The sequence below is a fragment of the Lagenorhynchus albirostris genome, chromosome 3 (assembly GCF_949774975.1).
Source record: "Lagenorhynchus albirostris chromosome 3, mLagAlb1.1, whole genome shotgun sequence".
NCBI classification, from domain to species: domain Eukaryota; kingdom Metazoa; phylum Chordata; class Mammalia; order Artiodactyla; family Delphinidae; genus Lagenorhynchus; species Lagenorhynchus albirostris.
In genome coordinates this window covers 98168468-98183950 of record NC_083097.1, presented here as the reverse complement: position 1 = coordinate 98183950, position 15483 = coordinate 98168468, and the positions used below count along the sequence as shown (strand labels likewise).

The following is a 15483-nucleotide window of genomic DNA, read 5'->3' as shown; positions in this document are numbered from 1 at the left end:
CCTTCATGATGCATGTGTAATAGAGGCATTTATAGCTACAAAAAGAAAACCTGCTGATTGCCAAGTCAATGAAATAATAAAAATAATAACTTCAGTATAGTACCTATTTTTAAGTGAAGTCACTAAGACTCCTCTAAGTGATTTTAAGTGAAGTCACTAAGACTCCTCTAAAACTAAAAAGGAACAAGTAGTTAAATTATTAATAAATTACACACACCTTAATTGCTTTGAATCTTGACACGTCATTATCTGCAAACTGCTGTAAAACATGCCTGGCAGAAAATCCAAATGTACATAATCCATGTAATATGGGCTTGTCAAAGCCTAAAAATGAGAGAATTTAGTTAGATAAAGGCACATTTCATGTTTAAAAACCAAGAACAGTTCATTCAGGACTTGAAAAATACATTTTTAAACTGCATTAGCCTGAATCATACCATCTATTTTAACACATTATTGACTGGGGGGATTTTTGCAGAAACTAACGCCTATGGCGTTAATATGTCTCCGGTCAATAATGTGTTAAGAAACATGGAAAATATTTTATAAATAATACTTCCTGGGCAAAAAATTATGAAATAAACAAAAAAAGGAAAAAAAAAGAAAGGAATGTCAGAGATCTGGGGACACAAATAATTATTTTGTTTAGCTTTGGTTGTAACCATGAAATCATCCACAGTGATTTCAATATGCATGTATGTAGATGATCCTTCTTCAACCTTTCAGTTCTTTGCTCTCCCCTCCAACGGCCTCGACCTTCATGATAACTCAGACACCCATCCCCATGGTCCTATCCTAGACCTTGCACTAGCAGGAGCTACCTTCCACCATAATCTGAATTTCACGTACACCAATTTCTGAACACTAATTCCCACCTTTCCATGTCCTTTGCATAAACATATTAGGAGAGGGCTATTTTTTAAATGTTACTCAAACTTCCAGTCATAAGTAGCGACATCTTTAAGTATTATTTAGATAACTGAGCTAATATTTTCATTGGCTCACATTATTAGCAACTCACCCGCTAAGTTAGCAAAGTCAGGATCAATGTGTAAGGGATTCCAGTCTCCACTGAGGCGGTACAAAGCAGCCTGTGGAGAAAGAATTATAAAATAAACTAGCACCCAGTGCCTTCTTAGAATACATTAAACTAAAAACAGGAAATATGGCTCGTTATTGCATAAGAAATGCATTATAATATACCTAATAGTAGCTCTGATTAAAAAATAACTATTTCTAACAAAAAAAGATTAAGTGTAAATCAAATGCTTTTTGTAACACCTGCCACTGAAATCAGAAGGGGTGAGGACTGTCAAATAATAGGAAGGGGAACCAAGAACTACATCTGGGAACAACACTGGTTACCACTGCCTAAGGAGAAATTCACAAAAAGGAATCCATCAATCTACTCTCATTAAAACACAATGAAGGGCTTCCCTAGTGGTGCACTGGTTAAGAATCCACCTGCCAATGCAGGGGACACGGATTTGATCCCTGGTCTGGGAAGATCCCACATGCCACAGAGCAACTAAGCCCGTGTGCCACAACTACTGAGCCTGCGCTCTAGAGCCTGCGAGCCACAACTACTGAAGCCCAAGCACCCCAACTACTGAAGCCCGCATGCCCTAGAGCCCGCGCTCCGCAACAAAGAGAAGCCACCACAATGAGAAGCCCGTGCACCACAACGAAGAGTAGCCCCCGCTCGCCACAACTAGAGAAAGCCCGCGCACAGCAACGAAGACCCAATGCAGCCAAAAATAAATTAATTAATTTTTAAAAAAAGAAAAGAAAGAAACATTAAAAAAAACACACACAGTGAAGATAAGGTGTAAATGTTTATAGCCTCTTCTAACCAAGCAAAATTTATGCCAACTTTCTTAATGGGGTGTTTTAAATTGAAGCCTGTAACCCAATACTAGACATATAAACATCACACACTCCTCACAAACTTCCATTCTACTGGGTACACTAAATCCTGAGATCAGCTCATCCTGCAAAAAAACAGACTAATAACTTGCCATTAAGATTATATTCCTGCTTACTCCAGATCCTCACATCACTTCTGTACTTAGACAAGGCAGAATTAGCTGAAAGATATAGATAACAATAGGAAAAAAGTCACCACACTTCCCAGCATTTAAATTGTGCATTGGTCAAATGAGAGAGTACTTTTCAGTACTGAAGGGAAGAAATTCATAAAAGAGCTAACAGTAAGTATTTAACGTACCTGTGTATTAACTATGGGGCTGCCTCCAGACTTCTCTTTCTTATCAACTGCTAGGCCAAGCTTTCCAAGACTATTAAAATGTTGTGTAGAGACTAGCCATGTCAGCATACCTGACTTTCTTAATGAGTTTTTGTTGTTTTTAATTATTGATTATTCTTTTTTAACAAATTTTATTTACAGAAAATAACATCTCCTCTAATTCATAGGAAAATGTTGTTTACTTTTTAATGTTTTGTACAATTTTAATAAGCTCTTTCTCTTTCCCATCACTCTACATGATAGTTTTCTAAATTATTCACTTTTTTAATGACTCAGTATTTTTTCCCTTTATATGGCTTCTAAAAATAATTAAATGAAATCAACAATTATCAAATAGATGTGACTTAAGATTCTGTATAAGATGGTAGAGGATTAAATGATAAATTTTAGAAAGCACTTTAAAAAAAATAAAACACTAGGCAAATATACATCATCACGTTGCATACAAATGGAAAAAAAAATGACGAATTTCAGGGTCCAAAGGGGAAGGTGTCAAACACATAATAGATCATGGGCTTTGGCACCAGACAGACCTAGGTTCAAATCCAGCTCTGCCATTAGTGGGCAATTTTCTTTATCACCCTAAGCCTCAATCTTCTCATTTAAAAAACTGAGAGGCTAATCAAACTCTTACAGAGCATTATCCTTGATAAATATTAATACCTCAATAAATGTGAACTATTATGATTATTTTAAAAGATTTCAGCAACAGTATAAGACAATCAAGTTTTTAAGATTAGTGCTAGTGTTCTTATCCCACAGATATTATTCCTATAAATGAAAAGAAACAACTCTTCTAAAGAAATCATATTAAAGGAATATGAAATTTTTCATATTATTTCAATGACAGCATTGCTTCCAACAGAAGGCAGAATTAGCAAAGATATAAAAGATCTATCATGAGAAATGACTAAAGTCAACTGATTGGATATTTAACTAAATTCAATCATAATGCAAAGTAACCGTTCTCCAAACAATAAAGAACACTATCAAGGTTTATTTTCTGAATATCTTGAAGGACTTCCATATTTCAGAAAAAAAGCAAAAAGCTTCGTGTTTTGTTGTGTTTCATTTCTGCCTAGATGTAAAAATTACTAAAATTCACACATACAAACTAAGAAAAATAGCTCTATATTGTCTTACTTGAGTATTAAATGTAAGTGGGAGGATCTTCCATATATGAGTAAATTAGTTCTTAGTTTTATTTATTTAAAGTGTACCAGTAGGGACTTCCCTAGTCGTCCAGTGGTTAAGAATCCACCTTCCAGTGCAGGGGACATGGGTTTGATCCCTGGTCAGGGAACTAACACCCCACATGCCAAGGGGCAACTAGGCCCTTGTGCCACAACTACTGAGTGCACGCCCTCTAGAGCCCGCGCACCACAACTAGAAAGCCCACACGCCACAACTACTGAACCCACACACTCTGGAGCCTGCGCACCACTAGAGAGCCTGCGTGCCACAACTACTGAGCCCACGCGCCACAACTAGAGAGCCCACATGCCGCAGTGAAAGATTCCGCATGCTGCAACGAAGACCCTGCGTGCCACAACTAAGACCCAATGCAGCCAAATAAATAAGTAATTTTTTTAAGTGTACCATTAAGTTAAACTAAATGCTAAATTAAAAGGGTCAGGAATTAGTTCTTCCCAAATCCTCACATCCCCTAAAAAAGCAAACAGATCAACAAGAAAAACAAGTAAAACTACACAGATCTCAGGCCTACACTGTAACTAGAAGAGAAAAACCACAAACTTCAAATTCCTATAAGTAGAAAAATAAACACCTATATCCAGCAGCATTGTCTTCTGAGCACCCTCTCAAAACTACTAGAGAGAGTGGTAGGGGTAGGGAGGGGGAGTATAGCAGAAGCTCATGGAAGAGAAAAAAGGGAAACAAAGAAAACAAAGAAAAATCACTTCAAGACACAGACAGTCTACCTCGAGGACAAAAATACTGAGAAAAATCCTGGAAGATTAGAATACTGACCAAAGAATTAAAAGTGCATGGGCCTCCAAATGGCAGTCCTAGAAAGGCAATACTTCTGAGGGAGAAGAGGATAAAACAAAGATGTCCCCTTTGAAGACTGAATGGTGAAGAAAAAGAAGCAAGAGGGGAAATTTATGATCCTGCAGGATAAAGAGAACTAAAAAAAAAATTTAATAAAACACTTCCCCACTATGCCCTACTCCAAAAAGCCATCCATTAAAGAAAAGGCACTTTGCTATACTGATAGAAGATGACAATCTTGAATTTCTTTAAGAAAGAATCTTGTAAACCGTCCCAAACTACTAACTTTACCTACAAAATGCATACAGGTAAGTAATCTCCATCTGTGCAAAGCTACAATAAGACTAAAAAAGAAAATAAGAACGAAAACATTATTATAAATAAAATTTTCCCAAAAAGAACAACTAGCAAACAGAAGAAAACGATAACACAATACTCAAGCATTTGGGGATAGGAAATAAACATCTTGAATCTGAAATTCAAAAACCAAGAATATAGGGGAGGGTGGGAGGGAGGGAGACGCAACAGGGAAGACGTATGGGAACATATGTTTATGTATGACTGATTCACTTTGTTATAAAGCAGAAACTAACACACCATTGTAAAGCAATTATACCCCAATAAAGATGTAAAAAAATAAAAAAAAATAAAATAAAAATAAAAAAAAAAAACCAAGAATATAAATGGACAACAAACATGAAGAAATGAAGTAAGAGATGATTAAACTTGGGAAAGAAATAAAAGAAAAATCAAAATCATATTAGAAATTGAAGACTAAATTATAATGTTCTCAAAGGAGAACATATTCAAACAAAATTTTAATAAGGCGCATAGAAGAAAAAAAAGAAAAAACCAAGAGGACGGAAATGAGATTAATAAAGAACTAAAAAAGGACAGAGAGAAAATGGTTGGAAGAAAGATAGAAAAAGATCCAATGTACATAAAGAGTACCTGAAGAAATAAAAATAAAAGAATGGATAAGAACTAATATTTAAAATTATCACCCTAGAAAACTTTTTGAAAATAAAAGATCTGAACACACATATTAAAAAGGCCCACCAGGTACATGGGAAAACTGACTTGGAATGAGCAACACTGAGACTTATCCTAGTAAAACTATTAGATTTTTAAAGATAAAGGAAAAAAAAAATCCTAAAGCCCTCAAGGATAAAGATCAAGCAACTTAGAGGAAGATAATGATTGGCATCAGACTTCTAAACAGCAATATACAAAGCCAGGCAACAATGGAACACCATTTTAAGAAACTCAAGATTTCATATCCAGCCAAGCTGTCCTTCAAGTATCCAGGGTATAGAAAAATAGTTTTAAATACATAGGAACCAGACTTCCCTGGTGGCGCAGTGGTTAAGAATCCGCCTGCCAATGCAGGGGACATGGGTTCAAGCCCTGGTCCAGGAAGATCCCACATGCCACGGAGCAACTAAGCCCAGGCGCCACAACTACTGAGCTTGCGCTCTAGAGCCTGCGAGCTACAACTACTTAGCCCATGTGCCACAACTACTGAAGCCCACACGCCTAGAGCCCATGCTCCGAAACAAAGAGAAACCACCACAATGAGAAGCCCGCGCACCACAACGAAGAGTAGCCCCCGCTCGCTGCAACTAGAGAAAGCCCGCGCGTAGCGATGAAGAAGAAGACCCAATGCAGCCAAAAATAAATAAATAAATTTATTTTAAAAATAATAATAAGATAAATAAATACATAGGAACCAAAGGAATACTATACACGAGGCCTTCTTGGGGAACCTACCACAGGAGGAGCTTTATCCAACCAGGAGATATGGGAGAAACTTTGGCAAAAGGATTGATATATATTCAATTGCAAATCTAAGACTAAAACAAAGGTGGGGAAGAGGGAAGAATAATATATAAATGTTAAACTGTTCTGAAAAAGTAAAATTAATGCATTCCCCAAAATGTGAACTATAAGGGAAAGAGAAACAAGAAAATAAAATAGGCTCTTTAATTGTTAGAAACAAGTAGGAAACAAAGCACAGCAATAAAAACTGAAAAAACAAATAGTAATAAATGAGAAAATTGGGCACTATCGGCATATAAAAAGGTATAGGACTTCCACTTCCGGCCTAGATGGAATAAGTGGAATGAACTTACTCTTCCACTGTAAACAATTAGGAAAAAAATTTTTTTTAAGTGGGTGAGGGGGATACTGTTCTTAGACACTGGACAGGAGGCAGAACAGGATTATGATTCTTGATAGAAAAGAAACAAAAAAGATGAACTCTACAATGGCCACAGCGCTCTGCCTGACAGCACTTTCTAGACTGCAGTGCAAAAAGGGAAACAGAAACATAGCAAAACAGTCTCAAAGAGTTAAAGAGATAAAGATCAGAGTTCTGGGAGAATGGGCAGTTAGAATGTAGATGTACTGAAAAGGAGGAAGCTACACAGGAAACAGTTCCAGAAATTTAAATAGAAGTCCCCTTGAGGGCCACAGAGAAAGGCCCTGGAAGATGAGACACCACGTGAAGAAGAAGCCAGGTGGAGATTAGAGGCACGCCAGCCAACAGGCAGCACTAAGACCCTGCACTTGTGAAAGAGCCATCCTGGACTTTCCTGCCCCACCCAGCCGCCATCTCAGAACAGCTACATGAGTGACAGCCAACACCATTTGTAGCACAAGGACCGCCCAGGCAACCCAGAGTCATGCAAAATAATAAATCATTGTTTCAAAACAAAATTTTAAAAGTACTTATAATACACATGGTAATATAATAAAGAATTATATTTTAATAGAGTATAACCAATATTCCAAAGATTAACTTTATTTAACAATGATGGTAGCTAAAATCCTAATTGTTAGAATAAGTAGTATGAGATATGTATCTGGGGAAACTAAAACTACTTGTTTTCATTCTCCTCAAATACAAAGCCTAACACCTGTTACCTATTTATTCTTTGGTCCTTCTAGATTATTGGGGATGAATTTTCTCTTTATTAATTATGAAACACCATGAAGTATACATGTAATATCATACCAGTTTGAAGATGAAGAAATTCTCCTAAAGACATGAAAAACAAAATATTCCAGAAGTGATATTGGTAGAGCGATGGTTGCTAGTTTCCCTACTGATTGAGAAGTTACTTATTTAATTTAAATAGCTGGCACAAAGTTTATGCTATAACAACATAATCTGTTCCATTTCCACTTCTCCTTAAAGGTCTGTTCGTCCACAATCATCTCCCGCCACTCTCCGGTGTGAATGCTCTAATTCTTACTCCTTGTACATACATCATGCTCTTTTCTGCTATCATTACTAAGTTCTTATCCCCTTCCAGGCCATACTGCAAGCCTTATATCCCTGGTAAGAGAGAATATCTATACACCATTTTAGTTCAGAAGTCCCATCTTTCCTACCAAACTCTTCTGTATGTCATTCTCTAATAAGCAGCCCATCTCAGAATGTCTACAACACTTACTCTACAATTCAAAGCCTTGTATTTAATCATTCGTTGCTTAGAATAGGTGCCCCAGAAATTAAGACATCTACACCTTATATCTAAGTATCCTTTCAGTTCCTTGTCAATAGATCACACTTCTTCTACTTGATTTGTATCTCCTATAGCACAGATCCAATTTAAAACAGCCCACAAATCCCCTGAAATTTAAGCAAAGTTTTATGCAAAATGTTTCTGAAGAAACAGTCGGTAGTTTTTATCATATTCTCAAGTGACCATATGATACAAATGGTCAGGAGCCTCTGTCAAATGATGGGTATCCATTATTTATACAAAAAATATTTGTTAACTTATAAACTGTCGTTTGTCACACAGCAAAATACTCAAGTCTGCTAAAAGCTAACAAAAAGTTCTATTCATCTGAAAAAAGAAAAAAAAAATCTTTCTCCTTACTGTATAAAGAAATTCAAGCCATGGAAACTATTCAGCTTTTCTTATCTACAGCAGATACATTTTATTATTTCAGTAACACAAGAATAATAATGGAGCATTTCTGGGTTTTCTGAACCATGAAACCATGAAGTCTTCTGTTCTTTAGTGTGCTAATAAAATTAATTTCACTATGAAGCTTTAATTAAACATAAATATGAGTGCTCTCTTAAGAAACTGATAAGAAATAGGGATAGGAAGAACATTTAAAGGCAAAAACTAATCTGAGGTAGAAAGTATTGTTCTATCACCCAATTATATAGTGTATAAAAAATACAATTAATATATTCCAAACTTAATTCTTTCTGGCTCATGAAATTATATTCCTATTTGCCAGCACACATAAATCCTGCAGTTCTCATATCAAGTATATCAAAATTAGTATCAAAAAATAAGTGAATTTTACAAATAATGTGCTGTCATTACCTGCTTATTCACAGCATAACTTCAGAGCTTTACATATTCTGTTCTATGTCTGCATGGTTAGTATTCTGGCCATCATAGGGAAGAATCTTCAGGTCTCTCAAAAACAAAGTTGCTTTTCTCATCTTTATGGTCACCTTTTGTTTCTTAGATAAATCTTTGCATGCTTACAGAATTTGTTAACTGACAGGGCATTTTAACTCCTCCATCAGAAAACATATTATTTATGCCAAACAAAAGAGATTAAATCATCTACTCCTTCTCCGATGCTTTACTGTACCTGTCCACTAAAGTTAGCATAAAATAATCTCTCTCGAAGCAATGTAGCTCAGTTTTCTTTTCCAATAGAAGAAAGGATAACTGAAATTTGCCTTTTATTTTATCCTGCTCTCTAAGGCTTTAATGAAATTCTTCACTACTAAGCTAGGCAGTCTCCTTAAGGCAAGCAATCCACTGGCAACAAAGCATAACGCTTTTTCAATTGACTAATGAAAAGCCATTTTACATTTTTTTTGATACCTAGTGGATAAAAAAACTGCCAAGTAAAAATTCAGAAAGAACGAATGTCAGCTACAGAAATATGCCGTTATTTTTATTACGTAGAACACAGCCACTACTTTTGGACTCACAAAATTACAGGGTATCAGAGTTATAAATCAAAGAGAGTCAGGTGGCTTTATCACTTTTCAAAAATACATTCTTGAGGCTTCCGGGAAGATGGCGGAAGAGTAAGATGCGGAAATCACCTTCCTCACCACAGATACACCAGAAATACATCTACACGTGGAACAACTCCTACAGAACACCTACTGAACGCTGACAGAAGACCTCAGACCTCCCAAAAGGCAAGAAACCCCCCCCCCCACGTACCTGGGTAGGGCAAAAGAAAAAATAAACAGAGACAAAAGGATAGGGACGGGACCTGCACCAGTGGGAGGAAGCTGTGAAGGAGGAAAGCTTTCCACACATTAGGAAGCCCCTTCGCGGGCGGAGACTGTGGATGGCGGAGGGGGAAAGCTTCGGGGCTGCGGAAGAGAGCACAGCAACAGGGGTGCGGGGGGCAAAGCGGCGAGATTCCCACACAGAGGATCAGGGCCGACAGGCACTCACCAGCCCAAGAGGCTTATCTGCTCACCCGCCGGGGCGAGCGGGGCTGGGAGCTGAGGCCCGGGCTTCGGTCGGAGCGCCGGGAAAGGACTGGGGTTGGCGGCGTGAACACAGCCTGCAGGGGGTTAGTGCACCACGGCTGGCCGGGAGGGAGTCCGGGGAAAAGTCTGGACCTGCCGAAGAGGCAAGAGACTTTTTCTTCCCTCTTTGCTTCCTGGTGCGTGAGGAGAGGGGATTACGAGCGCTACTTAAAGGAGCTCCAGAGATGGGCACGAGCCGCGGCTAAAAGCGCGGACCCCAGAGACGGGCGTGAGACGCTAAGGCTGCTGCTACCGCCACCAAGAAGCCTGTGTGCGAGCACAGGTCACTATCCACACCCCGCTTCCGGGGAGCCTGTGCAGCCCGCCACTGCCAAGGTCCCGTGATCCAGGGACAACTTCCGCGGAAGAACGCACGGCGTGCCTCAGGCTGGTGCAACGTCACGCCGGCCTGTGCCGCCGCAGGCTCGCCACGCACTCCGTGCCCCTCCCTCCCCCTGGCCTGAGTGAGCCAGAGCCTCCGAATCAGCGGCTCCTTTAACTCGGTCCTGTCTGAGCGAAGAACAGACGCCCTCCGGCGACCTACATGCAGAGGCGGGGCCAAATCCAAAGCTGAACCCCTGGGAGCTGTGAGAACAAAGAAGAGAAAGGGAAATCTCTCCCAGCAGCTTCAGAAGCAGCAGATTAAAGCTCCACAATCAACTTGATGTACCCTGCATTTGTGGAATACATGAATAGACAACAAATCATCCCAAATTAAGGAGGTGGACTTTGAGAGCAAGATTTATGATTTTTTCCCCTTTTCCTCTTTTTGTGAGTGTGTATGTGTATGCTTCTGTGTGAGATTTTGTCTTTATAGCTTTGCTTCTACCATTTGTCCGAGGGTTCTATCCGTCCGTTTTTTGTTTTTTTTCTTAATAATTACTTTTTATTTTAATAACTTTCTTTTATTTTACTTTATCTTCGTTCTTTCTTTCCTTCCTTATCTCCTTTAGACAATGAATCATCCAAATTGAGAAGGTGGACTTTGAGAGCAAGATTTATGATTTTTTTCCTTTTCCTCTTTGTGAGTATGTATGTGTATGCTTCTGTGTGAGATTTTGTCTGTATAGCTTTGCTTCCACCATTTGTCCTAGGGTTCTATCCGTCCATTTTTTTTTGTTTTTCTCTTAATAATTATATTTTTATTTTAATAACTTTATTATATTTTATCTTACTTTATTTTATTTACTTTATCTTCTTTCTTTCTTTTTTTCCTTCCTTCCCTCCTTCCTTCCTTCCTTCCTCCCTCCCTCCCTTCTTTCTTTCTTTCTTTCTTTCTACCTCTACTAATTCTTTCTTTCTACTTTTTCTCCCTTTTATTCTGAGCCATGTGGATGAAAGACTCTTGGTGCTGCAGCCAGGAGTCAGTGCTGTGCCTCTGAGGTGGGAGAGCCAACTTCAGGACACTGGTCCACAAGAGACCTCCCAGCTCCACATAATATCAAATGGCGAAAATCTACCAGAGATCTCCATCTCAACGCCAGCACCCAGCTTCACTCAACGACCAGCAAGCTACAGTGCTGGGCATCCTATGCCAAACAACTAGCAAGACAGGAACACAACCCCACCCGTTAGCAGAGAGGCTGCCTAAAATCATAGTAAGTCCACAGACACCCCAAAACACACCACCAGATGTGGACTTGCCCACCAGAAGACAAGATCCAGCCTCATCCACCAGAACACAGGCACTAGTCCCCTCCACCAGGAAGCCTACACAACCCACTGAACCAACCTTAGCCACTGGGGACAGACACCAAAAACAACGGGAACTACAAACATGCAGCCTGCGAAAAGGAGACCCCAAACACAGTAAGATAAGCAAAATGAGAAGACAGAAAATCACACAGCAGATGAAGGAGCAAGATAAAAACCCACCAGACCTAACAAATGAAGAGGAAATAGGCAGTCTACCTGAAAAAGAATTCAGAATAATGATAGTAAAGATGATCCAAAATCTTGGAAACAGAATAGACAAAATGCAAGAAACATTTAACAAGGACCTAGAAGAACTAAAGATGAAACAAACGACGACGTACAACACAATAAATGAAATGAAAAATACTCTAGATGGGATCAATAGCAGAATAACTGAGGCAGAAGAATGGATAAGGGACCTGGAAGATAAAATAGTGGAAATAACTACTGCAGAGCAGAATAAAGAAAAAAGAATGAAAAGAACTGAGGACAGTCTCAGAGACCTCTGGGACAACATTAAACGCACCAACATTCGAATTATAGGGGTTCCAGAAGAAGAGAAAAAGAAAGGGACTGAGAAAATATTTGAAGACATTATAGTTGAAAACTTCCCTAATATGGGAAAGGAAATAGTAAATCAAGTCCAGGAAGCACAGAGAGTCCCATACAGGATAAATCCAAGGAGAAATGCAAATCCAAAGAGAAATGCAAATCCAAACTACAATGAGACATCATCTCACACCAGTCAGAATGGCCATCACCAAAAAATCTAGAAACAGTAAATGCTGGAGAGGGTGTGGAGAAAAGGGAACCCTCTTGCACTGTTGGTGGGAATGTAAATTGATACAGCCACTGTGGAGAACAGTATGGAGGTTCCTTAAAAAACTACAAATAGAACTACCATATGACCCAGCAATCCCACTACTGGGCATATACCCTGAGAAAACCATAATTCAAAAAGAGTCATGTACCAAAATGTTCATTGCAGCTCTATTTACAATAGCCCGGAGATGGAAACAACCTAAGTGCCCATCATCGGATGAATGGATAAAGAAGATGTGGCACATATATACAATGGAATATTAGCCATAAAAAGAAACGAAATTGAGCTATTTGTAATGAGGTGGATGGACCTAGAGTCTGTCATATAGAGTGAAGTAAGTGAGAAAGAGAGAGACAAATACTGTATGCTAACACATATATATGGAATTTAAGAAAAAAGAAATGTCATGAAGAACGTAGGGGTAAGACAGTAATAAAGACACAGACCTACTAGAGAATGGACTTGAGGATGTGGGGAGGGGGAAGGGTAAGCTGTGACAAAGCGAGAGAGAGGCATGGACATATATACACTACCAAACGTAAGGTAGATAGCTAGTGGGAAGCAGCCGCATAGCACAGGGAGATCAGCTCGGTGCTTTGTGACCGCCTGGAGGGGTGGGATAGGGAGGGTGGGAGGGAGGGAGATGTAAGAGGGAAGAGATATGGGAACATATGTATATATATAACTGATTCATTTTGTTGTAAAGCAGAAACTAACACACCATTGTAAAGCAATTATACTCCAATAAAGATGTTAAAAAAAAAAATTCTTACCTGATTAAGTGAGGTGGTATCTGTAAGTACAGCATCAGGAGGTCTATTAGGTATGGCTACAGCTACCTGAGATCAAAAAACATTACATGTTAAATAAGAACAAAATAATTGTTATTCTCTCTACCCAAACTGATATTTGATAAACAACCATGTTTCAATATACAGTCATCCCTCAGTTTCCAAGGGTGATTGGTTCCAGGACCCCTTCATGGATACCAAGATCTGCAGATGCTCAAATCCCTTATATAAAAGCGGTGTAGTATTTGCATATAATCTATGCACATCCTCCCATATACTTGGGAGGATGTGCACAGATTACTTATAATACCTAATACAATGTAAATGCTGTGTAAATAGTTTGGGAACTTTCTGGAATTTTTTTTTCTGAATATTTTTGATCCACAGTTGATTCAATCTGCAGATGCCAAACCTGTGGATACAGAACCCACAGATTTGGAGGGCTGACTGTAACAAAATCTGCAAACTGGATAAAAAGTTTATTTCAATATTTTATTTTCAGCACATAATGACATTTAAAATTTCATAACTGCTAGCTTCATCTACATTAAGATTTCCCTGAAATGACCTTGTTTAATGAAAGGAATTATATAAGCAGATCCATTCTCTAGGCCACAAAGGAGAAAAAGGTAAAGACTCTTTTCCCAATGCAAAAGATGACAGTAACTGTAAGAATTAGACAAACAATTCACGTCTATATCGATTTAATCTTTAAATGCACTTTACCAAGATTGTGGATCTCTTTGCATTTATTTTCTTTTTAATTTTTATTGCAGTATAGTTGATTTACAATGTTGTGTTAATTTCAGGTGTACAGCAAAGTGAATCAGTTTTTTATATATATATATATATATATATATATATATACACATATACATATACACACATATATCTCCACTCTTTTTTAGATTCTTTTCCCATATAGGTCCTTACAGAGTATTGAGTAGAGTTCCCTGTGCTATATAGTTAAGTCCTTATTAGTTATCTGTTTTATTTATAGTAGTATGTATATGTCAATCCCAATCTCCCAAATTATCACTCCCCCACCATTTCCCCCCTGGTAACTATAAGTTTGTTTTCTACATCTGTGGCTCTATTTCTGTTTTGTAAAGAAGTTCATTTGTATCGTTTTTTTTCAGATTCTGCATATAAGTGATACCATATGATATTTGTCTTTATCTGACTTACTTCACTCAGTATGGCAGTCTCTAGGTCCATCCATGTTCCTGCAAATGGCATTATTTCATTCTTCTTTATGGCTGAGTAATATTCCATTGTATATATGTACCACATCTTATTTATCCATTCCTCTTTTCTTTTTTAAGTGCATAAATCTTTTTTTTTAATAAATTTTTTTATTTATTTTTTTTGGCTGTGTTGGATCTTTGTTGCTGTGTGCAGGCTTTCTCTAGTTGCAGTGAGTGGGGGCTACTCTTCATTGCAGTGCGCAGGCTTCTCATTGCGGTGTCTTTTCTTGTTGCGGAGCACAGGCTCTAGGCATGCAGGCTTCAGTAGTTGTGGCTCGTGGGTGCTAGAGCACAGACTCAGTAGTTGTGCCGCATGGGCTTAGTTGCTTCACGGCATGTGGGATCTTCCCGGACCAGGACTTGAACCTGTGTCCCCTGAATTGGCAGGCGGATTCTTAACCACTGCACCACCAGGGAAGCCCCCATTCCTCTGCTGATGGACATTTAGGTTGCCTCCATGTCCTGGCTATTGTAAACAGTGCTGCTATGAACATTGGGGTGCATGGTTTTCTCCAGATGTATGCCCAGTAGTGGGATTGCTGGATCGTATGCTAACTCTATTTTTAGTTTCTTAAGGAACCTCCATACTGTTCTTCGTAGTGGCTGTATCAATTTACATTCCCACCAACAGTGCAAAAGGGTTCCCTTTTCTCCACACCCTCTCCAGCATTCATTGTTTGTCGATTTTTTGATGATGGCCAGTCTAACCAGTATGAGGTGATACTCATAGTTTTGATTTGCATTTCTCTAATAATTAGTGATGTTGAGCATGTTTTCATGTGCTTTTTGGCCATCTATATGTCTTCTTTGGAGAAATGTCTATTTAGATCTTCCTCTTTGCATTTATATCCTAATTGGAGCAGTTGAGCTTCTTGGATGTGTAGATCAACGTTTTTCATCAATGCCATTGTTCCTCCAATTATTTTTTCTGCTTCTTTCTCTCTCCTCTCTTTCTGGTATGCCCATTACATAAAAGCTGGTGTACTTAATGGTATTTCACATTTCTCTGAGCCTCTTCATTCTTTTTCTTCACCTTTTTTCTTTCTGTTCTTCAGACAGAGATAGATTGATCGATCTTCAAGCTTTTTGATTTTAATTCTGCCCCTTCAAATCTA

The 15483-nt window shown here is 38.5% G+C and overlaps 1 protein-coding gene across 2 annotated transcripts in view; it reads right to left on the bottom strand.

Moving 5' to 3' along the window:
- HSD17B4 (hydroxysteroid 17-beta dehydrogenase 4) overlaps nt 1-15483 on the bottom strand; it is a 91641-nt gene that overhangs the window by 25699 nt on the left and 50459 nt on the right. For both annotated transcript variants that reach the window (XR_009539554.1, XM_060143470.1), the window contains exons 17-19: nt 13104-13169; nt 1022-1091; nt 218-324 (exon numbers count right to left, since the gene is read on the bottom strand). Coding sequence is in view for 1 of the 2 variants with exons in the window: in XM_060143470.1 (XP_059999453.1) it covers nt 218-324; nt 1022-1091; nt 13104-13169 (243 nt within the window). In the remaining variant the exon portion in view is untranslated. The remainder of the gene's footprint in view (nt 1-217; nt 325-1021; nt 1092-13103; nt 13170-15483) is intronic.